At 38.8% G+C, this 18,529-nt stretch overlaps 1 protein-coding gene across 5 annotated transcripts in view; it reads right to left on the bottom strand.

Moving 5' to 3' along the window:
* Positions 1-18,038, bottom strand: part of ERCC6 (ERCC excision repair 6, chromatin remodeling factor) — a 67,115-nt gene extending 49,077 nt beyond the window's left edge. For 3 of the 5 annotated variants that reach the window (XM_016140960.2, XM_016140964.2, XM_016140963.2), the window contains exons 1-5: positions 17,902-18,011; positions 14,107-14,542; positions 12,158-12,278; positions 10,174-10,285; positions 4,975-5,704 (exon numbers count right to left, since the gene is read on the bottom strand). In XM_016140960.2, coding sequence (XP_015996446.2) covers positions 4,975-5,704; positions 10,174-10,285; positions 12,158-12,278; positions 14,107-14,528 — 1,385 coding nt within the window. In that variant the 5' untranslated portion in view covers positions 14,529-14,542; positions 17,902-18,011. Of the gene's footprint in view, positions 1-4,974; positions 5,705-10,173; positions 10,286-12,157; positions 12,279-14,106; positions 14,543-17,441; positions 17,814-17,901 lie in introns of those variants that run through there. The other 2 variants (XM_016140961.2, XM_016140962.2) reach the window with 2 other exon arrangements.
* Between the last annotated feature and the right edge of the window lie 491 nt (positions 18,039-18,529).

Genomic DNA, 18,529 nt, shown 5'->3' with positions numbered 1-18,529 from the left:
AATTACCTCAGCTTTATGGGCTGAGATTCCTATCTCCTATGGGCTTGTGAAGATTAAACCAATGAACTCACATCACATGAAGCACTGCCAAATGGTAAGCATTCATTAATGTTAGCTATCATTGTCATTCTCATATAACCTCCTCCCATCCCCCACTGATGTCACCTTGCACTGAGGCCTCCAAATGTGCAAATCAAAAAGGCTTTTTCAACATTTATCCTATTTTGTTTGACCTATATCAGCATCTGAAAATGGTGACACCCTTCCTCTTCTGGAATTATGCTTATCTACAGCCAAACCCTCCAAACCAGGATCAAATTTGCCCCTTGGCCACAGAAGCCCCAATACTCAGGGAGGAGGACAACGAAGACATTGTTTTCCCAAATGATTAAGCCCTGCAGACTATTAGAAGAGATCCTGTAAGATCTACATAATGAATAGAGTCATGGTCCTTTTTAACTTAAAAGTTATTCATGTAAAATAAAGTAAATAGGGCAGAAGAAATATCTTTCCAAGGTCAAAAATTTTTTTAAAAAGTTACATCAACAAGCATCATGACTACAGATGCAGATTACACCAGACCAAGAGGCAAATTCTATCCCCATCCACACCAAATCTCCCCAAATCCTTATCCAACTGGCTTAGTTTTTGGTTTGGTTTCAAGTCCTGGGAGGTGGAGGCAACTATGTGCTGAATCTTGGCACCACCTTGTGGCCATATCTAGATATTGCATGTTCCACAAAAGCACTACATTCTCAAACCCCAATATCTTTACCAACAATACATCCCATCCACTTCAAACGTTTACTAAATGGGAACATTAAAGCCTATGATAATGAAGAACGCCATCAACCTCACCTCAAAATTAGTGGGGGCTCAGTCAAAAAGTGCAGTGCCCAGATCATCCCACCCCTAACCTGCTGCCTCATACACTCCAGGCTGAGCCATGAAGATATTACTCAGGTGATACTGAAGCACACCATGGTAAGAATCAGATGATCTATTATGTACAGCATTTAACTAAATGAACTGACCCCAAAGGTCCTCTCCAGGTCCTCTCTTACGTAAACACAATTTGCAAGATTTTAGAAAAACTGATGTACAAACCGAATCTGCCAAAAGCTACTGCCTCAGAAAGGAAAAAAATGTATAAATCAACTCACATACATGAACTGGTTCTGAAACTTGACTGCATCAGAATCACTTATGAAAGCTTTTTAAAATTACTGCCTGGTAGTCAGTCCCACACTAGATCTCTTGATTCGGCACCTCCAACAGCTAGACTCCCAGGTGACTCTACAGAGCCAGTCTGTGTATCAGCAATCTTTGCTTTAGTCTATTCTCACTGCCAAGGAAATGAAGGCTGTTAGGTAAGCAAGTCAGACAATAATGGCTGGCAAAAGAAAACAGAAAGAGCTTCAGGGTACGGGTTTAAGCTAAATTATAAACTCTAACCCTAGTCGTGCCACCCTAAGACAAAACTTATTTAGAAATGCATCTTCTCACTCAAGATGTAATCTGACCTACACCCCAAGTGTAACCCAAACAGTACTGACTGCTGTTGGGGAAAGAAGCAAGAGTTGGTGACATTTTTCTGTTAGTGTTTTATCTCAAGGTTGGCAAATAGCTGGCACGAAACTTGCTGCTTTGCCTCTCTGTACCCTCACCCAATTTAGATATCACTAATGGGCCACATGCAGTACTCTTTCCCAGGGAACCCAAGCAGGGCCTCAGTCTACCCTTGAACAGATACCACTGCCCAAGATGGGAGCTGGCTGATAAAGCAACAGGTTGTGCCCTCCTTGTCCGGGGTTAGAGAGCTTAGAACCAGGCCTCTGCAGAACACAGCCACCACACCAATATCTAAGGCAATCCAAATGAGACCCCTGAGGAAATAATGTTTCCAAGCAAAACAAGAATTTTCCTTTCCAATGATCCACCTGACATTTGGGGCAAATGTGTCAAGTGTTTAACCTGCATCATAAGGTCCATATCAACATATCTGAACTAGCCCACAGATGACGCCCTGTGCTGGGATGAACGTTCTCCACGAAGTCTTCTCCGAATACCCAGTGTGAATTCATTATTCTCTTCACACTGGCTAGGTCCTATCTGTATCCATGTTCCCTAAAAGACTGCAAGTTCTTTGCTGGGGACCCCAGAAGCCAGTCCTAGAACGGAGACACACATTCACACAGCGAGAGCAAAGACAAAACAACGGCCATTGACCTATCTCAACTGGGAATTGACTCAACAATGGAGGTAGCAAGGACTGCTGATCTTTGATCACCTTGAGGGGAAAGGTGCACAAATGGAATGTTTGGTCTTCTAGGCCACTCTGGGCTGTCCTGGCTGTACAAACTGAACAAGATAAGCAACAAGTAAGTGCTCATCAGGGACACATATCACTCAAACACTGGAAGTATGTTATTTCTATTAAGTCTTTACTTGGCTCCTGGAACTCCCAGACCCAAGCTGTCCAAAGCAGCAATATATTTTAAGGGCTAAACTTCCTTCCTAAGAGTCCTAATGGAAACTTTGGTACTACGAAATTAAAACTAAAAAACAATGGATGTTTTTTAAGATCTGGATACCACTTACATTTAAGAACTCACAGAATCCTGGTACATTATCAGATATATGAAAATCAGGGAACATCAATGAGGAGAGTCTCTAAATACAATTTGGTACAGAGAAAGAAGCAGGATAAAAATGCGGGAAAGGCAAAAACATGGGCAGTTTAAGAAATGGTTAAAACTTCAAAGACTGATCTGAGGTTTGGGGCTAAATCAGAAAGTAGGATCATAAGGGCTATTATCCAGTTCCAGAAAAGGTTAAGCTGTAGAGAAGACTTGGTAGGAAATTCCCAGTGAGCATTAGCTAAAAATAAAGATACCTAGTTAGGACTAACCTAGAGCTAATGAAAGATCTATTGCTCTCAAGTTGAGAGAATAAGCTGAGATGTCTAAGAGTTACCCACTTTCACTTCTATGAGTTTAGAAGAGCATTATTATTAACAGCTTTAACTAATACATATTTAAGCTCAAAAAAGATGCCTAGCCCGGGTACATATTCCTAAATGGTAACCAACAGGAAAAACTCATTTTCTACAGTTGTAAACTGTATGGGGCTTTATTCTGATCATCTATCATCAAACCATTGCTAAGAAATCCTTAAGTCTTCTGCAATGTCTACAAGGATCAGCAACAAGAAATAATAAAATATAGAGTGACTAGCCTAAAATGTTCTTAATATGTTTCTCAATTCTGAGCATTTTATTTTCTTTTAACATCTCTCAATCCAAAGAGTACCAGAGGTATAGTATAAGCATTTCAATATGGATATGTGCAGTTTAATAGCCTTAATAAGTGTAGCTATAAAATTTTAAGAGCTGTAGTATTTTGGTGGCAATTAGAGTTATTGATATTTTTGAAATTCATTTGAGGTTTAACTGTAACTTTAGCAAAAAATTGACTTATGATATGGCTTTGGAAATAATAGTTTTACATGTTAACATTATTAAGAAAAACTCAGAATTTAAACTAAACCCATATTTAAAATTCAATCAAAATATATTGCTCTTGATCAAAATTCTGATATATTTAAATATACTTAATATTGACCCAATTCAATGGGAAGAATATATTGTTCCGTTTATAATCAATACATTGAAATTAACACTTTTATTAATTCTCTGCAGTGTTTAAGATAAAGATTGACACTGCTCACTGTTCAAGAGTATTGAGCAATATCCCTCAAAAATTTCAGATGTGCAAAATAACTTTAAAATTTTAATGAGAAGTGACAAATTTAAACCTCTTCAACAATGTATCACTATGTAAGGTACTACTACAATGTGAGTGTAACAGCTCTAAACAGCTGTAGGTCACAGGTCCTCAAATTATTCCTGAAAAGAACTATGCTGCCTCTCCTTTAAAGGGTTATGGAATGTATATGGCAGTCTGGATGTGGGTGATCAGCTATTCTCAATAACAAGAAAATAACATCAGGTCAATTTTCCTTCATGAAGGCCAGTGGAAAGCTACAAGAAATACAATAAACTAGGTCTCCCTACATTGAGAAACAGGAAAAACTTGTTGAGGACTGGGGAAAAGCCATCCTGGGAGCAAATATTTAAAAGTAATCTGTTAAATGGATTCCTTTACTCCTGTAAGCTTCTTAGCACTCTTAGTAAGCTGAAGTGCGAGACTGGAGACACAGCAATGGAGAAACCTGCAGCGTACGCTGTTTTTGGCTCACAGAAAATGTGTGGCAATATGCAGTATTGACTACAAGTGAACGCATTTACCTTCCCTTTTCTCTTGTAGCTTAATTGCATCATATACTGACAAAGTCATGGAAATAAAAGGCCAAAGTAAGTCGCTAGCATAAAAAAATGACAATGAACAAGAAAGGTATGCTGTGTATACGAAGTACATTTCTGGCACAACGGTGGTTTATAATTCTGTAGATAACTACTTTTTCAAGACAAGGAGGGAGGAGTTAAGAAAGCAAGCTTATTCTTTCATATGTTAAAGCTTAAATTCCAGCTCTTATTTGAAGGAAAGTCCTCTAAAATTACTTTCCTTCCTCAAAAGAAAAAAACAAACCACCCAATATACACTATGTAAGCCAACCTTTTCCTTCCGATTCTGTCGCAGGGCAACCACTCTCAGTAAGAGGCACACAGCTCCTGCTTCAGGTTTCTGCATTGTCTCTCGCCCCAGCCCTTTCCCTAGGCTTTTCTTCTTAGACTTGCCTCTAAACTGGAGTGAAGACCCAGAAGAAGCAGCATTTTGGGTGAGCTCCACGCAATACTCATGGCTCTGCTGGTTCTAGGAGGCTAAGGCTGTAGGAAGTCCAACCTTTGGATAAACAGGGGTCTAATATTTTAAGCTGGATCTAGAACTGTTATTCATAAACCTACAGCCTAAAATAAAGCAAGCAATCTATTTATAATCTCTCCAGACTGACCTTAACCGTTGCTTATAATAATCTTCATCTCCATCGTCTTGGCATCTCACTACTTTCCGATTTCCTCCTCCTTTTCCTCCTGTGATGACTTCATCTTCTTCCTCAGAACTTGAAAAAAAGGCGTCATCCACCTCTTGCGCTTTGACTTTCTTCTGCCATTTCTGGTGCTTGAGAACGGATCCCAGGTCAGCCTCAGTACCTTCTCCTGACACATCAGCCTCTGCTGCCTCCTCCTGCTCCTCTTCCTCTGTGGGTAGGTACTCAGACTCTTCACTCTCAGAGTCTCCCTCTGCCATTGGCTTCACATCAGACTCCAACAGTTTCTTTCCCATCAGGAGTCTCACTTTCCCCTGGAACTGAAGAGCTCTCTTCTGGAGTTTCTTGATGTGTTTTTTCAAGCGCTTGTCTGTTTTTGAGAGAACTTTGCTTCTCTTATTTGGTTTCTTTTCATTGAGTGTTGGGCTCAGCTTAGAATTGACCAAGGCTGGAGTTTTTCTAGCTGTCCTTTTATTACAAGCTTGCTTCTTCCTTTCAAAAGATAGTTTTTCTTGATCTGCCAAATACTTTTCAAAGCCTGATGCTTCGTTGAGCATTAGTTTTCTAGGCTTTTTCTCCTTTTTCTGAGGAATCTGGGTGCCAAAAGGTGTCATCTGGCCAGTGCGAATGAGCTCTTCCCAAGCAGTCTCCTGAACAGGCATGAGCATGCTGCCAAGACAGGATGGCCCTGCTTCTGAAAGAGGGATGACAATGCATTGGGCACTAGCATAAAATTTTCCAAGAGTACAACAAATGTATTCACTTATTCAACAGTAGACACTTATGAATAAGTCATATTAAAAAAATATTGTACTAAAGCATATTATCTATAAAGATTAAAGTTAAATTTATTATAGCATTCTTCATGCCACCTTTAATATACCTCTGTTCACAAAGGTGATTTCTCAATAACTTTTCCCAAGATATGACATTATTAAATATACTCTGTGCATCCAAAGACAGACCTAGTCATATTTAACATACAGACAGACAGATAAATTTAGCTATGTCTCATCAATTCAAGAGTAACCTGGGAGGAAGCAATCGTCCAAGTTTCCACGTCATTGCTAATACCAGCATTTAGGTGGGCTTAAATTCAAGACGCAGTAAAAACTGAAAAGAGACAGCTAAAGAATCAGCATGTCCCTAATAAGTAAAATATAAATGTTAAATCTGCGCTGTTCAATATAATAGTTACCATGTGGCTATTTAAATTTAAGTTGAAAATTCAGTTCCTGAGTTACACCTGCCATATTTCAAGTGCTCAGTAGCCATGTGTGGCTAATGGCTACCATAATGGACAACAAAGACAGACAACATTCCCATCACTGCAAAAAGGTCTTTTGGACAGCACTATGCATGAAGTTAACCAGCTAAAGAGATGTACTAAAATTAGAAGTTATGACATAATAATATAAAGTTACTCATAAATCACCCCTCTTTTATTAGTTGAAATTAATCTCTGGCAAGATTACTTTATCAGTACATTGCCAAAATACCAAAAAGAAGTAAGGCTTAACAGGAAGGAATCCATATTCTAAAATCTACATTTCTTCTAGGCTAATAATACAAGCCAATTTCTCATTCGACTTGTAATGAAAAATAATTTCAACAGGAAGTACACAAATTCTAAATGTACAGCTCAAAGAATTTTCAGAAAAAAACACACCCATACATACACCAGCATCTAGATCAAGAATTAGAAATTACTAGCACCTCGATGTGCCCTTCTTGGTGCCATCAAGCCTATACCCCACTGCAAGATAACTTATTAACAGTATAAACAAGTTAATTTGACTTTGAACTTTATATAAATAGAAATGTTCATATTCTTGTGTCTAGCTTCTTCTGCTCAACCTTATGTTTATAAGAATCACACTTATTGAATATAGTTACAGTTTTGATTCTCATTGCTATTATATTCTATTAGATAACTATCCTACAGTCTTTTATCCAATTCACAGGTAATGGACATTTGAGTAGTTTCCAGGTTTTGGCTACTAGAAATAATGCTGCTATGAATATTCTGATATACATTGTGTGACAATATATGCATATAATTCTTTGGATATGTTAAGCTTTAATAGACATGCCAGACAGTTTTCCAAAATGATCCTGTTGACTTTAAGTTCCAGCAACAATGTTTTGAGTTTCAATTAGTCCACATTCTTGCCATTCCATTTTACCTATTCTGGTAGGCATGTAGCATTACTACTGCATGGTGAAATTTGTATTTCCCTGATGACTGATGAACTATGGTACATTTTCATAGATTTATTGATCTTTTAGATAGCCTCTTTTGAAAAAAATGTTCAAGTCTTTTGCCCATTTTTCTCATAGAACACCTGCCTTAAAAAAAAAAAAAAAAAGAGAGAGAGAGAGAGAGACTTCTAAGAGTACTTTAGATATTCTGGGTTCAAGTCCTTTGATTGATACTTGTATTGGAAATGTCTTCCCCAACTCTGCAGCTTGCCTTCCACTCTCTCAATGTTATCTTTTGATAGACAAAATTTCTTAGTTGTAATAGAGTTCATTTATCATAACTTTTCCTTTACAGTGAGCATTTTTGTGTCTCATTAAATCTTTGCCCAAGATCATGAAAATGTTTTCCTATGTTATATTGTAAAAGCTTTGTTTTAACATTCACATTCAGATCTACAATCCATATGGCATTTATTTTTGTACATGGTATGATGGGCCAAGGTTCATTTTATCTTCATTAGCCCAACACACTTATTAAAAAGATTATTCTTCTCCACAGCACTGCACTGCCACATCTGTCATAAATCAAGTGACCATATATGGATGGGTCTGTTTGCCAGACCCTCTATTCTGTTCTACCGGTCAGTCCATCACTGTGCCATTACTCAGTGACTTAATTACTATAGCTTGATAATAGGTCTGGATACTTCGTTCTTTAAGATTGCCTTACCTATTCTTGGCCCAATGCATTTTTATATAAATTTTAGAGTCAGTCTGTTTAATGCCTCCCACCCTATACTTCTCACTCCACACCTTCTCCTCCAAAATCCCCCCTAAAATTTATATTGAAGTGCAATGAAACTGCAGATTGATAGAACTGATATCATTACAACATCGTATCTTCTGATCCATTACCATGGTGTGTTTTTTCCCATTTATTTAAGTCTTCTTTAATTTTTAAATAACATTTTCTAGTTTTTAATATAGAAAACACTATAGGAAACATTTTTTGCTAAGATTTATTTCTAGGTATTTGATTATAAGTGGCATCTTTATTAAATTTTTTGTTTTTGCTGGTATACAGAAATATGACTGATTTTTATATATTGGGCTTATTTATATTCAGAGATATTGCCAAATTCACATATCAATTCCAACAGATTATCCATTGAGTCTTTTGGCTTTTCAACATAAACGATCATGTATTCTGTGAATAATAATGGTTTTATTTCTTCATTTCAATCATTACACTTTATTTTTCTTCCATTACTACACTGTCCAGTACAATGTTTAACAAAAAAGGAGATGAGCATGTCACTTCATCCCAGATCAGAGGAGCAAAGTCAAGTGTTGTGAAGTGTACCCCACCTACTTCTGGGAAAGGATTTTTTTATCAGATAATCCTCACAACAATCTCTGAAATGGATCACTATGTGGAGAACAGGGGGAAAGAAACCTCAGGGGAGTACATGAGAAATGAAGGTCTATCATATTTATGCCTACCTTATGAGTTCAAAACAAATATGGAACAGTTAAGAAATGCACCAAGAAGGTCTACACTTAGGCAATGCAGAGCTGGTATGCACAAAGCCTGGGCTCCTAGACACTCTGTTCCACTGCCTCTCCAAATAGGGCACAGTGTACCAGAGATCCAGAAGGGCAGAGGAGGGAGGAAAATAGAGAGACCATGAGTCTGAAGTGCTGGCTGATGCCTCCAATGGAGAAATATAATAGGAACTAGGAGCACAGAAAAAGGTCTACAGATTTGTAAGATACTATAACCTAGGTGCCCCCCAAAGCTACAAGGAGTGGATGAGATTATTCGGGGAGAGATACAAAAAGAAGGATCAGCAAGAAATCCTTAGAACAATCAACATTTAAGATAAGGCCACAAAAGCCTGCCAAAAATAACTCAACAGAAATGGTCAGAAAGCCAAAAGGAAAATCAGGAGAGAAAAGGCTCCCAGAAGGCACAGAAATATCAGTTGCTAATACAGGCCAAGTGGAGTAAGAGTGAAAAGAGGCTTTTGGATTTGAAGAAGTAACTATTAATCTTGGGCAAAATTTTACCAAAGAAGCAGTAGGAGGTGAAAGTTATCAGCTAGTTTAGGCAGCCTGACATAAACAAAAATCTGTTATCAGTGAGAAATATGTACCTCAGTAGCAGAAAACATTAGCCATATGTCCAACAAATTCTGAGAGACTGAACTTTAAAAGCACGTCTATTATTTTTTTCTATTGCCTCAATTAATTCTTCATAATTCTCTTGTCTTATTGAATAAATTTCTGGAGCTAGTAGAAAATATTTGCTTGAAGAGCTTAAATGCTAAGAAGCCTTAATCTATATTTTAAGTAGTAAATGACTAAACAGCTACCAACAACTTCTAAACACACACATACATACGCAGTGTAGAAATATTTTGTTTCAGAGCTTATGCATTTTCCCAAAAGGTCTTCCAAAAGATGCCCATCCAAGGAGGTGATACCAACAAAATCATGGCCATGGTATAACCGGAATGAAAGTGTCTTTTCTTAAACAAAAATTGATACTCGGAAAGCCCGCCTACTGTCTCAAAAAGATATGTGAAAGCAATTCTATGAATGCTGATTAATGATGCTGAGCTTACAAAATGTAATTCAATCAAGATGTTGTCTTTATGAAATTAACCATATAATAATGTTTAGATTTCTAATTTATTAAACATAATAACTGTGCACTAGCTGCCAATAGTAGACTGAGTTAAAAATTTGCTTTCTTTCTCTAAAAACCCCATGTGACTTAAAAAGAGATTTGTTTCTACAGGTGTAGAAAATAAAATTTTCCTAAATCAGTTTAACACTAAGGCAAAAAAAATTTATTTTTCTCAAAACCCAGGCCAGGACTGAAGAGACACCCTCCACTGACTATAGGCATCAGGCATCAATTCAAGAACACAGAGACACTGTTCCCAGCATCCTCACCTGCATCCTCCTCCTCCAGACTGGCATGATCTATTTCAACTTTTATCTCCACTCCTCCAAGAATGGCCTGGAGACGTTTTTGTTTTGCTGTGATCTTCTTTAGCTGTTGTTCCTTAAATGGTAAATATTAAACACAGAAAACAAAAAAGAAGTGATTTATTGTTAAATGCAAAAGACAACATTACAAAATTTAAAAACTTCAATCAAGAGCAAAATAAAACAGAAATTCCCTATATTACTATTACTACAGAGAACCTTGTATGAGTAACTGCCACTTTTCTAGAAGGAAGTAGGCCTCAAAGCATTTCCATCAGGTAGGCATCCCTGTCCCTCCCCACTCTCCTGACTGGGCAGCACAGAGTTTTCTATGTGCCAAACGCTCATGTTCACGTGTACTGACTCTGCTGATTTGAGAGGTGGAGCTGCTCTATTTGGTTCCCCCATTAAAAACTAGGTAAATCACCATACGACTCTGTGTTTCTGACCTTAGCAGCCAATAGGCTGTAGGGATAAGAAACAGAAACACAAATGTTCGAAGGTTGAAAAAGTCAGTCGCCTTTGATAATCTACCATATTTTTGATTGTCCTTTACAGTATTCTATCCAATCACAAAATTTTTAAACAAAAATATCTTCTGACATATCCTTTTACCCCACTCATCCCAGACTCTTCATCTTGTCACCTTCTATATCACCAGAGCTCACATATGAGGCCATCCCCAAATTAGTAGGCCTGCTGGTACCTGGTTCCTCCCAAAGTCAAGAATGCTTCAATACCAAATATGAGTGTGGGGAAGGGGAAATCCTGAATATAAAGACCATGTTATGATTTGTAATTTGTTTTCTCTTACAGTTTTTCTCAGCAAAATCTCATTTAAAATAGCCTTTCTCTGGGAATAGTCTATCTCTAAATATCAATGAGCTACTCAAGGAAGATAGGAAAATATAATTGAGCTGGCCTATTATCTAAAGTAGCCTGAAGTGTGATCCTCTATTCTCCCTGAAACCCCAGCCTACCAGAAAACCAAAGGCAGAAAAGGTCTCTGCACATTAATTTATATGTTCCCACAAGAGGCCAGATGCTCACCATCCTCTCTGATTTAGAGAGACCAAAACTGCCTCAAGCCATGGCTAGTTGTAACTTTTAGACTGCAATTATGGAGGTAAGTGACAGAAGACGGGGTGGTAAATATAATGGACCAGTGAGTGGAAAGCAAAAGACAGAACTGAGTCTATACACACCCCCACTAGTAGAGCTTAAATGAAAGATGCAAGGACTCTACTCATAGCAACAAAACAATTGCAAGCACAAAGATATTTAGTAGTAAAATGATCAACACTAGTCATTCCTACCTGCTGCGATGTATTTTCATAAAACGTACATAAATTCTAAAAAGTGTTTCAAACCTCATAAAAACAATGTCATAAGAAACAGATATTCCCTACCCATAAATTCTACAACTCTAAGTGCATATGCAGTGTGGCTGAGTGATGACTATAACACCTAAGGCCAGCCTCTCAGAACAGTGCACATTAGTGTGTGAGGGGTGATGGCTGTATCAACAGGAAATAGAATGTAAACAATCAGTGCAAGCAGGACAGCTAAGCAGAAAAAACAGTTCCCATAAGACAAGGAGACTGAGTGGAGACTGGCATACCAAACAGGAGCCTAAGCTGGATAAAAGAAAATGAGCAAGCTAGAAAGACTACGAAAGTACACAAGTGAGCAGGCACACAGAGCCAAAAAAGGAACTTTTTCTTGAATATGTATGAGTATTTATGTGTATATTTTTAAAAATACTCTTTAACAGATGTTAAAAGGAAACAGCTGAAAAATTAAAGATACAAAAAGGAATTCGAAATTTTCTATTAGAAATATTTGCTTTATATCTTGTAAGTACTTTTCAGAATGCTTCCTAAATATTAAATGAGCTTAATCATGACAGTTTCAAAAATGCAATACTTAATATGTTTTTTGGAATCACCTTATTATACTTCTGCCGTTTTACAGAATCTAGTTTCCTGTTGATGTCTCTGTTGGTGGCAGCTTGAGGACTAAGTTGTTCAATAATTTTATTGATTTGCCTTAGGGATGTCGTACATGACCTGAAAAATAAGATACAATGTCTATTTTCCACTCTGATAACATTTTTCATAGTATAATATAAGAAAGAATAATAAAAACATGTTCTTTTTACTTCTTCTTCGCTAAAAGATAAAAGAAACTAAACCAGAATGTATTTTCTTGTTAGCCACAAATAGAACTTTATCTGGCTTATTTAAATTAGCTCATTCCCCTTTGTAAGCTGATTCAGTCATTCTACTTTATTCAAGAGACTATGTTAAAACAATGTGCAATGAATTGTCCTTTTATATTAAAAAAAAAATGCTTACATGGCTTTTTTTAAAGACTATTTTTAGAGCAGTTTTAGGTTCACAGCAAAATTGAGAGGAAGGTACAGAGATTTCCCATAAACTCCTTGACTCAAACGTACATAGCCACCCATTATCAACAACTCATACATGGCTTTCTAAAGTGCATGGAAGTCTGTCAAAGTTCAGAAAAGTACTAAAAATGCTTAAACATTTTCTTATATGTCAGACATCTGTGAATACTTTTCTTTCACATGACTCAAAGACATATTTGCTAAGGCATTACACTTTATAGGGCAAAGGAAAAAAAGTCAATTTATAATACACTACTCCTAAAATAGACACCATAGGTAACTCCTGACTTTCAAAACACAAATTCAATCTTGACATTTGTATTATTTGCTATTTATATCCTTTATGGATTTTAACATAAAAGATGTTATCAATACAAGTTGCTGGTGGTCTAAGCACCATGTGTCAACCATCTACCTAGTGTTAGCCTGCCTTGTGACTGCAGCACTCTGCTCTGTCACCTCCATACCTCCATAAGCAGCAGATACATTTCTAAGGTCAAACGTAAAAGGAGTGTTCATTGCAAAGAGATGAGGTGCTCACACCCTGAAAGTCACACTGCCACTATTCAAGAGAACACCTGCTTACTCAGAGGCCAAAAGAATGTATCAAGAAACTGTTAAAAAAAAAAAAAAAAATACGCCCTTTAAGTGTCAACAGCCACCATAATGCAACCTTCCCCAGTGGGTAGTCTAAATATTAAATGAGCTTACATTCAGCTCACATTCCTCCTTCCTCTCCCCTCCCTCACACCCATCTAAGACTACACCATCTTTCCACCCAGTCCTCCTCTTCCTTTCTTGATTGCCTGACACTGCTTGGAACACTGGCCAAGGGAGAAAAGACCAGCAGGGAAGAGTGAGCTCAATCCTCCGGCCCTCTTCTAGGCCAAGTCCAGACCCTCCCCCCTTCCCCAACAATGTGTTATGCTCAACAGAGCTCAAGTGTGTTTCTCCACTAAAACAAATGAAATCTCCACGGAACTTCTTCGTCCCTTACAGAGTCAAAAGTAGACAGATAAAAAGGAAAAGCAAGGAGGTATTTCACATTATTTCGAGAAATACAAATCTGAAGAATTACCAAAAGACTGACACTCAATTTAGAGACAAGAAACTGGAAAGAAACTATAGGACAGAGAAAAATGTGAGGGGTGGATATGTTCCCAGTATCTTGAGTAGGACACATCAGAACTATAGATACATCTTTCCTTAAAATCTTGTGAGTCCAGGGTCACTTCTCATTAGAACATTATACATAAACAGGCTGTTGTGAGCTGGACTGAGACCCTAATTACTATGTATAATGCTGCTCCAGAGTGAAAGGGCTGAAGTTCAAACACAAAGTCTAGGACTGCTGAATTGCCTCCATCCTCTGAATAAGGGGTTCTATAAATCTCCTAAATTTCTGAAATACTGCAGCTATTACCTGAATTTCTCCATCAAATGTAAACACAAACTCTGCAATCAGAGAAAAGATGGTCCATACTCACGTGAGGTCATCCAGGACTGACCGATATTCCTTCTCTGCATCAGCGAGTTGGGTAGCATGGGTTACCTCATGGATTGCACTGTCCACCTGCTGAAGTACACCTTGCTCCAGCACGTCCTGGTCATAAACATCCACACCCAACCCCTGCAGTTCAAGGGCCTGTGCACTCGGCTCCACCGCCTGGATGTGATGTCTGTTGATGTGCAGCAGAGCAGGCCCCCTCCTCAGAACTTCCGATGGACACCCCTCAGTGGAAGTATGTGGCCCATTAGTAGAGGAACAAGAGGGGACACTTCCCTCCATCTCTGCATCACCATCATTTTCTTGCTTTATTGTTATTTCTTCATCATCACTGACATGCTGACTCTGTAAACAGTCTTGCTCCTGACTTTGACTTGAGTGGGGGATTCTCTCATTTGACATCTTCTACAGATTATCTAAAAGGAAAAAATTTTTTTTCAGTAAGTCTTTTAGTTATATAGAATTGATAGTTATTTAGTTTCTTATTTTATAAGCAAACTGATTTCTCAAAAGATCAAGTAATAATCCTCCAATTACATAAATACGAATTCCCAAGTATTCTTTTTCTTAAAAGCTATATATCTTCTTGAGTTCTAATAATAAATAAGAAAAACTGACACCCCCTCCCCCCAAAACTGCTGTATCATCCAAAAAAAAAAAGGCATTTTGAGTAGCCAGCTAAGAAAGGTGGCATCCAAAATCCTGAGAGATACCCAGGGTTGTCTCCAAATCAACTTAAGTCATTTGATTGCTGCTTCCCAAGTTGGTATCTTCACTGCATTATGGCACAAATGATATACATTATAGCAGCATGATTAACTGTAACACACAGAGTTAGATCTAGTGATGTAAGGGGAGAGTTTCTGTAGGAATCTGACACTAGAACTTTAAGGTTGAACATTTACTCCACAAACTATGAACAAGAGATAATTATAGCGCCACGCAAATTATAATCTGAGAAAAATTAAAATATTCTCAAAAATAACTCCATTTCAATGTGTGAAATAATTTCTAACCCATCAGGTTGATAAAACATAAGGCTGGATAATACCCAATATAGACCAGGAAGATCCACCCTCACACAATGCTGGTGAGAATATAAATTAGTAAAGCTCTTTTGGAAAGCAATTTAACAATATCTATTCAGATTTAAAAGGCACATGACTAGGTACTTATTCCAGAGAAATACACATGTACAAGCATGTTTATTGTAGCATGTTTTTAATAGTTTAACATAGGCCGTAAGCATATCCAGTGGTACTGATATAAAAGTAAAGTGAAAAAGGCCACATAGTATGAACACACTTATTTAATTCAACCAAAAATATTAATAATATTGTAGCATGAAGATAAGGTTAAAATAATGATGTTTGAAGACAACTAATAACAGAAAAGAGTGAATGGTTAAAAGTGGAAACTGATGTGGCAAGTTTACATAAGGAAACTAGAAAGGGTCCAGTGGATTTGGAAATTAGCCGGTCAATTCAGTTGAGCAATGAGGACAAAAACCAGACTGTAGTGAGTTAAGTGAGTAAATGAGGAAACAGAGGACACAAGTGGGTAGCCCTCCCTTTAAAAAAAGCTTGCCTGTGGAAGGGAGACAGCTGGAATAATAAAGTAATAATGGGCTAGGGGAGGAGAATTGGGTCAAGAAAAGAAAAACTATAATGTAATAGCTGGAGGGAGAGTAGAGAGATAATGTACACAGAATGTTTATAAGAGACAAAAGCAGGAAAAGATCAAGTACAGAAGTAAACAGAAGGCACAACACATCCTTCTCTGACTCCTGATGTACCTAAATTTTTAGGTACAAAATAGAGAAGCTGAGGTGAACTACAGAGAAAATATCCTGTAAGGTAAGAAGTTTGGGCATTTCCTGAGTCAGGGGACAAGCTTGGGATGCAGGTTAGAGAAGAAAAAGAATCTGAAATAAATATCCTGTAGAAGAGAAAACCTGATGGGGAACAAACATTGGTGGTATGTGTGGAGGAACCACCTGAGCGCCCCCAAACTATATATTGCCAACAATCCCCAAGGAAGTAAAATATCCTCTGTCAGTTAACAGTCCCAGGGGAAATGTCACTGTTGGAGGTTTTCAGAGCAAAAGTAACAGAAGGACAAAAGGACATGGGGTAAAGATGCTAAGGAGAATAGTTCAAGCTACTGACCTTAGGACTCAAGCTGGGTAGGGAAAAAAAAAAAAAAAAAAAAAAAGCCAGAAGGGACTAGAAGAGGAAGAGAAGGAGAATGGGAGGGAGGGAGGAAGGATGAAAGGAAGAAAGACATCAAGAAGCCACTTAGAGAGGGAGAGACTGTGGACCAAAGGCACATTTCCTGGAGAACCTCATCAGAAGGTAAAGATTTTCAAAAGTGAAATAAATCATCCATTCAACAAATACTTATTGAGAGTCAATTATACCAGGCAATGTACTAGGTTAACTAGTTTCTGCCCCTCACAGAGCTTAGAGTCTCTAAAGGAAGACACTTACTTTAAGAATTATATATATACGTATTTATGTATATGTATGTATATATAAACTATACACACACACAAATGTAATTTTGGTAACTGCTGTATGAGGAAAGTACAGGATTCTTTATGACAAAATAACAGGCACCGAATTGACACTGAGGAAGTAGGTGTGAGGTCAGAGAGGCCTCACTGATACAGTAACCAAAGAATGAATAGGAGTTAATCAGGCCAAAAGTGTAGTGAACATTTTGTAAATAAATAGTATGTATAATTTTTAAGGCTGTTAAGAGCTGGTGCATTTGGGAAAATGGAGGAAGGCTGAGGTACAGTGATAATTTATTTTACATAAATAACTAATTTAAAGAAACTGTTAAGGTTTTCACTCATTGTGTAAATCTCACAAAATATCTTCTAACGCTCTGCAAGGCTTATATCATCTGAAAAAAAAAAACAGTATCTTCATTGTCCTCCCCTTTAACACTGGAGTTTCTGTGGAACGACTTGGTTTGGAGCTTTGGCTGCATACATACCTAACTGAGGACAAAGGGCATAAGCGAAGAGGCGGAATAGAAAAGAACCAGATCACATACGGCCTAGGAAAACACAGCTTGGATTTCACTCCAAGTGCAATGGAATGACTCTGAAGAGTTTTAAACATGGAAATATAATGTCATGACCCAATTAATGTTTGTAAAATACTTGGGCTACTGTATCAATAACGGACTGGAGTAAACGATGCAACAAGGAGATGGGAGACATACATTTGTAAAGTGACAGCAGCTGAAAAGAGGGTCGGCAGTGACGATGGATGCTACATGGGAAATTATTGTTACAGCACTTACATGCAGATTGCTCAATCCTCCTTCACATACTCCTACTTGTATATATCAATGCCCTCAGCGCTTGACTTGTATTTAGCCCAATTCTCTCTTTCGAATAACTCTGGTGTTTGTTTAATCGCGCGATCAACCAGGGCCTAGGCTTAGCCTGAGCCTGCGCGCGGGGGTCTGACACATAGCCAAGAAGCTGAAGCTTCGTCGGTGGCTCGCCTGCCTGGGGCCGGGCCGAAGGTTAAGGTCCCAGCCGCCTTAGGAGAGCGCTCGCCGCATCGTCACTTCCGGGCGCAGGTGGGCCCGGAAGGAAAGCGCGCACCAAGCCTGAGAGCCGGCAGCTCAGAAGCACAGGCTCTTTGATAGCGACAGGAGGCCAGGAGCCCAAAGCAAGGCCGCGGCTGCCTGGAGGGCCCGTGCGAGGCCAAGACATCCCCCGCCTCACTTTCAACCCGGCCGCGCGAACACTCACCCCAGGGCTACGCGGCCGCAGATTAGAAAACGTAGACACTGACCCCAAAAGCAGCAGCCGAGAACTTCGACTGGAAGCGGCCACGGCGCAAGCGTCCTGGGCGGGCCGTCAGCTCCGCCCCCAACAGTGACTCCAAGGGCCGGCGTGGATAAGGACTAGAGCGCATGCGCAGGACTGCCAGGTTGCTTTGGAACGGCCCGCAGAGCCACGTGGTTTGAGCGAAGGATGAAGGCCCGCCTTTCTGCCTCCGAGCAGGATGTTAAGACAAGCTGTGTGGCCTGGGACAGGTGCTTCGCTCCTTATGAAAATGCCTCTCTACTAAGGAGGTTATAAGGATTAAAAGACATGTTTCCAGAAAAAGAAGGAGAGGTATCCGAGTAGGCCGTGTGACTGTAAATGTTTACAATTAACCGTGAACCCCCAAAAAGAAAGTAAGCTTAGAGAAAGGAGCTGGCTTGAGCGCTGAAAATTTCAGTAGCCACAAGCAGGAGGCACTGTGACATCCATTGGACACTGGACACAGCTGTGAACACGTAAAAAATAGGGAGAGGACTTAGGGCTGTACTCCCCTCCATCTCTCTCTCTCACACACACACACACCCTGGGCGAAGGCAGCATATGTGCATAG

This window comes from Rousettus aegyptiacus, unplaced genomic scaffold, assembly GCF_014176215.1.
Source record: "Rousettus aegyptiacus isolate mRouAeg1 unplaced genomic scaffold, mRouAeg1.p scaffold_m13_p_6, whole genome shotgun sequence".
In the NCBI taxonomy this organism is placed as follows: domain Eukaryota; kingdom Metazoa; phylum Chordata; class Mammalia; order Chiroptera; family Pteropodidae; genus Rousettus; species Rousettus aegyptiacus.
This window is presented reverse-complemented; position numbering and strand designations above follow the sequence as displayed.